The sequence below is a fragment of the Halyomorpha halys genome, unplaced genomic scaffold (assembly GCF_000696795.3).
Source record: "Halyomorpha halys isolate HHAL.00 unplaced genomic scaffold, Hhal_1.1 Scaffold553.1, whole genome shotgun sequence".
Lineage (NCBI taxonomy): Eukaryota > Metazoa > Arthropoda > Insecta > Hemiptera > Pentatomidae > Halyomorpha > Halyomorpha halys.
Window position 1 is genome coordinate 291,294 of NW_027104888.1, and position 7,117 is coordinate 298,410.

General features: G+C 31.1%; 1 protein-coding gene across 1 annotated transcript; it reads left to right on the top strand.

Moving 5' to 3' along the window:
- Window positions 1-5,704: 5,704 nt before the first annotated feature.
- Window positions 5,705-6,238, top strand: LOC106684190 (uncharacterized). Its single transcript, XM_014426130.1, has one exon. It carries the CDS (start codon window positions 5,705-5,707, stop codon window positions 6,236-6,238), a length of 534 nt encoding a protein of 177 aa, XP_014281616.1.
- Window positions 6,239-7,117: the final 879 nt, after the last annotated feature.

A 7,117-nucleotide genomic window follows, 5' to 3' on the forward strand; every position in this document is an offset into this window, starting at 1 on the left:
TTTTGATTTACAAAAAATTAAAACTCGATAATAGTTAGTGTTCTTAAATTTGCTTAATCTTTCTTGTGATGTATAAAAATGATATTGTGATTTAAAAAAATATATATATTGTCTTTTTGAATATAGAGCTTGAATATAGTTATTTTTTTTAACTTACGTTAACATTTATAGTGAAAGCAATATTATGATTTTTTTTAAATACTTATATTGTATCTCAAATGTTGATCTTGATTATAGTTAGTATTCATAAATAAGGTTATTCTGTATTTTTATCTATAAAAACGATATTATTATTTTAAAAAACTATATTCTATTTCGGATATTAATAGAATTAGTGTTTATGAACTGGGTTAATTCTTAAAGTGATCAATAAAAACGATATTATATTTTCAAAAACAAAATATATGTATTATATACCAAAAATAGTTAGTGTTTTTAAATCATGCTGATCTGTATCGTGATCTATAAATGTAATATTGTAATTAAAAACTTTATATCGTATCTCAAATATTGATCTCTAATATAGTTTGTGTTTTTAAATAAGGTTAATCTTAAAAAAAGTGATGGGGTGAAAATAAATAAATAAATAACAAAAATATAAATATTTTATGTCTAATATTGTATCCTTATCAATTTTGGATATATTTATAATTCCTGGATTAGGTGAATCTTCATTGTGATCTTTAAAAACGATATTGTGATTTGAAAAATAAAAAAGGTTTTCAAAACATGTCTATTAATGGTAACAACGTACGCTATATTATTCTCCATCTACCTTTATGTTATTTTTTTTAATTCCATTTTTTATTTCGAATTTGTACTGTTTATGAATTTTTTCAACTGATTTTAATTTTTTTCCAGCTCATGTTCACCGAAACATTCATGACTCCTCAGGATTTCACCCAAATCCAACGGAGCTATCAGTATTTCACTTTCTAATGAGCTGCGGAAACTTTGGCAAGTGGCTACGGAACATTTCATTGGTTAGTTGAAAAAAAAAAAAAAGAAAACAAGAAACCCAGTTATTTTTTATTTTTCTGTTGCTATAAAAATCCGTATTTTATGGTTTCTTGAGATGCGAATAAAGAACATCAGCTTCCTGCCAGTAACAAAAGATAACCAAGCAATGTACATTTGAATAGACAATGGTATATGTGTATGTTGAGGGCAAATCCTACGTGGCCAAAATTCAGTTAACATTTTAATTAGTACAAGATTAACTTCATTAATTATATTAAATTTAACTTATAAAACATAAAAATGATATTTAAATCAATAAGTAAAATATAAAAGAAGAAAATATTGTAAAGATAACCTAATTTAAGTCTTGTTAACATAATTCCTTTACATCTCTCCTTATTTTACATATGAATTTTTATTTCTTAGTTATTTTAAAAACAAACAGACAGATTATTGTGAATATGTTATTCATAAGACTAAATAAAGAGACCAGTTTAATTATACGATTAGAAATGTGAGGATATAATTATGTTAGGTAATAATTTTAAATACATTTTAGTTGTTGAAAAATTGTATTTTATGCATAGTATGATATGTGTAAAGTTGTATCGTAGAGTAGCTGATCACGGGGCGATGTTCCTCAAACGTTACTCATACATTAAAAAAGAATAAGGAAGAGTTATACACTGAAACTCATTAAATTAAAAAAAAAAAGAATAAAACTATATAAATAAAAAAAAAATCAATACTTCCTCTTACTATGTGTTCCATAACATATGAAAAGATATACTTTTCAATCATAATTAAAGCTCTTAGAAAAAATGTATGAGCTTTGCTACTGCTTTATAGGATCTTTACTTTATATTTTTTATGCAGTAATATTTATGAGCTCATAGACCTGAGTTACCTTTACATCTGGATATTGTATTTGAGAGTTTTTTATTAATTAGTCATCAGAAATATAATTTAGGATTATTCCCCTAACATGTTATAATACAAGAGCCCAAGAGGAGAAAAAAGGCAGCTATCTCACCCCAAATTTTGATTCCTTTAATGAAAAGTATGTATAATTACTAGTCAAAATTGATGAGCCTGCCAAGTATAGGTAGGGGGAATACCAAATGGCGGCTGTTTTAAAGCGATAAAAAAAACTAATTTTTCATTCGGAGCTCTATATGTTAAAAAGTAGGAACAATACAAGAAAACCTAACAGAACGTCATTTAAAGAAGAGTAAATTTGCTAAAATATGAGCCCTAATAGAGTTATTTACGTTTAATAGTTTTCGAGATATAGCTTTTTAAAAAGCAAGATTTCATAAAAATGTTGTATGGGACGTACTGAAAAATCAGTAGTTAGTGAATTTATTTTGAAAACTTTATATCTCAAAAACCGTTTGACCTACAGATGTCTATTAGCACTCAAATTAAACCTAGTTCAATGAGCTATAAAGTATTTTATGATGTTTATCTTCATAGGAGTAATAGTTTACATGCAATTTGCTAAAATTGATTTATAGTTGTTCGGACAAATTTTCATTTACCAAATTTATATTCATATGTGAATATCATAAAAACTACTACCCCTACGTAGATAAGTGTCATAAACCACTTTATAGTAAGTTAAATTTCCTTTATTTTGAGTGTTGGCAGACATACGTGTGTTTTATGGATCTAGAGATATATTTTTTCAAAAATCTAACATTTTATACAAACAACTATAAATTAACATTTTTGAGTTTATTTTGTCAAATATCATAAAAACTACTACTCCTACAAAGATAAACATTATTAACTATTTTGTAGTAAATATAACTAGCTTTAATTTGAGCACTGGCAGACATCTGTACGTTCAATGGTTTCTGAAATGAAGTTTTTCATAAATCAAACTTATTGTCCGAATGAATTTATTTTAGCAAATATCATGAAAACTACTATTCCTACGAAGGTAAAGGTCATCAACTTCTTTATAGTCCATTAAACTAGCTTTAGTGTGAGTGATAATATAAATCTGTACATCACATAGTTCCTGAGATATACATTTCTCAAAATAAATTAATTAACTACTAATCTTTCAGTAGATTTTTAAGAAATTTTGCTTTTTAAAAAGCTATATCTCGAAACTATTGGACGTAAATAGCTCTTTTAGGGCAAATATTTCACCAAATTTACTCTTCTTTAAATAATGTCCTCTTAGATTTTTTAGTGTGTTGTTGATAGTTTTTAAGATATAGAGCTCCGAATGAAAAATTAATGTTTTTTTTAAGGTTTTGAAACAGCCGCCATTTTGTATTCCCCCTACCTATACTTGGCAGACTCATCAATTTTGACTAGTGATTGTACCTAGTTTTCATTAGAGTAATCAAAAATTGGGGTGAGATAACTGCCTTTATTTCTTCCCGGCTCTTGTACTATTAGCATATTTATTTGTTAATAAAGTTCTTACTTTTTTTCTAATTGAACTTCTTCTTAGTCCGAGGACTCTAGTTAAGCTATATATTGATAACAAATGTATATATTAACAAATATATTAAAAAACAAACAAATATAAATCAAAGAGTACAACTTGTACAACCAATTTTTGCCAATTACAGTTTTATTATACTTCATTTTGATTTCAAATTAAAATAAATTTACCTTGATCTTGAATACAGCTAGTATTCATAAATTAGGTTAATCTTTATTGTAACTTAAATGTTTGCCTAAAGTATCAGCATATTTATTTAATTTCTTAGGTTTTTTTTTTAAAGCTAGTTTTGGGTAGTAATAGAAACGTTAAAAAAGTTTCGAAGAATTTAAAATTGACTTGATATTAATTTTAGATGGACTTAAAGTACATAAGGTTTTTTTGTATTACTCATTACTCATTTAAGTTACATTTTCTTTATAATTTAAAGACAGAGAACTCTGGTTAGAGTGTTAACACAACTTATACTACCAATTAAAGTTTTATTATAATACATTTTAATTTCATATAAAATAAATTAAGATCTCGAAAATACCATGTGTTTGTAAATTAGGTTGATGTTTACTGTGATCTGTAATAGATTTAATGAGATAAACATTTTTTTTAAAAAAATTTACATTAAGTAAAAAGATACACAAGTATGATTGACCTTAATGTAACTTTCTTCAATTGAATCTTTAATATAAAATCTGTAACAAGCATGTGCTCTATATACAATTTTTCTACTTTTGTGTTCTAGGAAATTCGCTCTTACGTTTTTAAATTGTTTACCTATGTGTACTCTTTATAATTTATTTTTTTGTGATAAAAAGTTTAAAATTAATTTATGAATGGAATATGGTCCGGGTGCGGTAAAAAAAAAAACTCAAATAGTAGAATTATACTATTTTATTAGAATTATACTATTTATTTATTATTTACTAAAATTAATTTAGAAGAAGTTTTAAAATATTTAGACTCTAAAGTAACTGGTGTCAAAAAATGTGTAGCTATAGAAAATTTTTATTATGATTTATTTTTTTTAACTTTATTTTCAACATGGTCTTTCATTAACATAATAAACTAATTAAGTTTAAGACATGTATGAAGACAAATTATTTCTTGCCATGATCCTAAATTTAAACTTTATATTTCATGAATGTACTTACAATGTAAAAATATAGTTAAATAAATATGAAAACAACAAAAACATAAACTAGCTACAAGTAAAAATTTTGTGTTAAAAATAATGAATTAAACTAATTTATTGGGTATTTAACTATGATCCCACTATCTAGACGTTAGCAAAGTTAATATATTGTTTACTATACCATTACCGAAGGTAAGGAGTCATTATATATTAGTACATATAAAAAAAAAACGTATGCCGTGAGAATGGAAGTTATCCACTGGGATAGCTTTTAGATATGAAGAAATACATTAGTACACATTGGTAGCACGTCTGCCCGGCTTCATCGATCCAACGTTTAATTTGATGATGGAATTTTAACAGATCGTGCGGGTTGGTATTTATTAGGTCCCATCTCCATTTTTATCATGGGACCATCACTTGGGCGAGCGTAAATGAATTTTCCTCGGCACACCTACATTTCGAATAAGACTCGTCCAATTTAGTCTACAATTGTATAATGTATTTACAGAGATATGAGTAAGTGGTAGATTATTGTAGATATGCTACAGTATAAATTTTATCGAATTTCTAATCTAAACTACTTTAGCTTGCCCGTGCGGAAAAACTAGTTTCCTAGATACAACAAGTTATTAACCATAGCTCGTCTCATAGATAATATTTTTAAGCAACGAATAATTAATTTTTAAATATAAGTGATTACACATTAGATATATACAGAAAAATAAACCTTCAAAAAATAAAATTAAGGTTTTACGAAAAAAAAGAAGATAAATACAGTGAGGAAGTTGCTACTTAGGAAGCACTTATATTCTTGTCTTTTTTACTTATTTGTTTATTTTTTTGTTCAGTTCTATATTTTCATATTCTATATTAAATGAAATCTGTGCAGAATTATTATCATTTTATTTTTAAATGGTAGATATGTCTATGGTTGTGCACATGGTGCCTTAAATTGTATTTATTATATCACAAAGTAATCTACTCGAAAACTTGCAAAACACCATTTTCTCAACTTACTACGAGACTGCTGGCCCATTAGCCTTCTCAATCACACGAGAAACTAGTCCTCATTGGTGCAACTAGCTAAGGAGACGAATAAAAAGGAAGGTTTACCACGGGACCGCACTTTCGTGGAATGTGCTCAAGATATGATCGACACGAGCGCTAGAGAGGAGGATCCAAGGATGGATGTCGATGATGGAGAATGGAACAGAGTACTGTACCACCGCACAAGGAATCCATCAACACCATGGAAGAGAAGAGAACAAAGAGATAGTGGTAAAGACAGAGGCACGGGTAGAGAAAGGCGGCCGAACCAGGGCAGAATACGCAACGGCGCAGGGAAAGAAGACAGAAAGTGCCGTGGGTGCGGAAAAGTAGGACACCTGGTGGCCCATTTCCCCCACACTAGGTGCTTTGAGTGCGGCAATGAAGGCCACATAGCACGACAGTGCCCTTATATGTACAAAAGGGCTGAGACGGGACCAGGGGAACCTATGGAAATAAATTTCCAGCGGATACGGCGGGAAAGACAAGAGGACTATAGACCTAGTGAGTCCTCTAGTGAAACCTCAGAAGCCTCAGGAACGGAGGGGGAAGGAAGAGGAGGACGGAGCAATAAACCACCAAGTAGTAGATGGCGCCGAGTAAGTGAGGGAAGGAGATCAAGGCAAGAGAGTTGAGGTGGGTGCCAGGAGAGGGGCGACCGCACATTAGGGATTTTGAACATCAAAGGAGAGATCAGCGGTCTACCTATCATCAAGATAAGCGGCGTGAGATGCCTCGTGGACACGGGGAGCTCCCACACCATCCTGTGCCGGGAGGCTCTGAGGAAGCTGAGCGGCGGTGAGAGGAAACTACAGATGTATGTTCAGGTATGTCATTGTCAACTAATCACCCTGGGTGGGCCCTGTAGAGTAGAAGGGGAGGCGGACATTGATTTACGGGAATAGGGGATCGAAGAAGGGATATTGAGGGTTCATATCGTGGATAAAATGCCCCGTGAATATCAGGCTATTATAGGTTGCGATCTATTAGGAAAGGCAAGTGCGGGGATTAGGAATAACTAGGGCCTGTGGACGATTCGGTTGGGGCAGAGGAGATATCGGTGTCGCAACGCTTCGAATGGGAGAAGCCAAACGGATAGGTGTGATCCAAGGAGGGGGGAGGAATTGGAGACAGGAAAGAAAGGACAAATAGGCAGATATTTTCTTCAAGGAGGGAGAGTTACTGGGGGCGACCGGACAAACAATGCACCAAATTCCCCTGAAACAAGATAAAATTACTTACGTAAAAGAGAGGAGGTATCCACATGCGCTTAGACAGCATATACGGGAAGAGTTAGATAATCTGAAAAAACAGGGTATCATCGTAGATAGTACCTCCCCATACAACAGCCCCCTATGGGCGGTGCGGAAGAAGGGCACACCGGGAGACAAGAGAGAAAAATATAGGGTAGTAATTGATTACCGGGGCCTTAATGAGAACACGGTAGACGAGAGATACCCGATACCGCGACTAGAAGATATCTTAGATAGACTGGGTGGGGCAACGATCTTTAG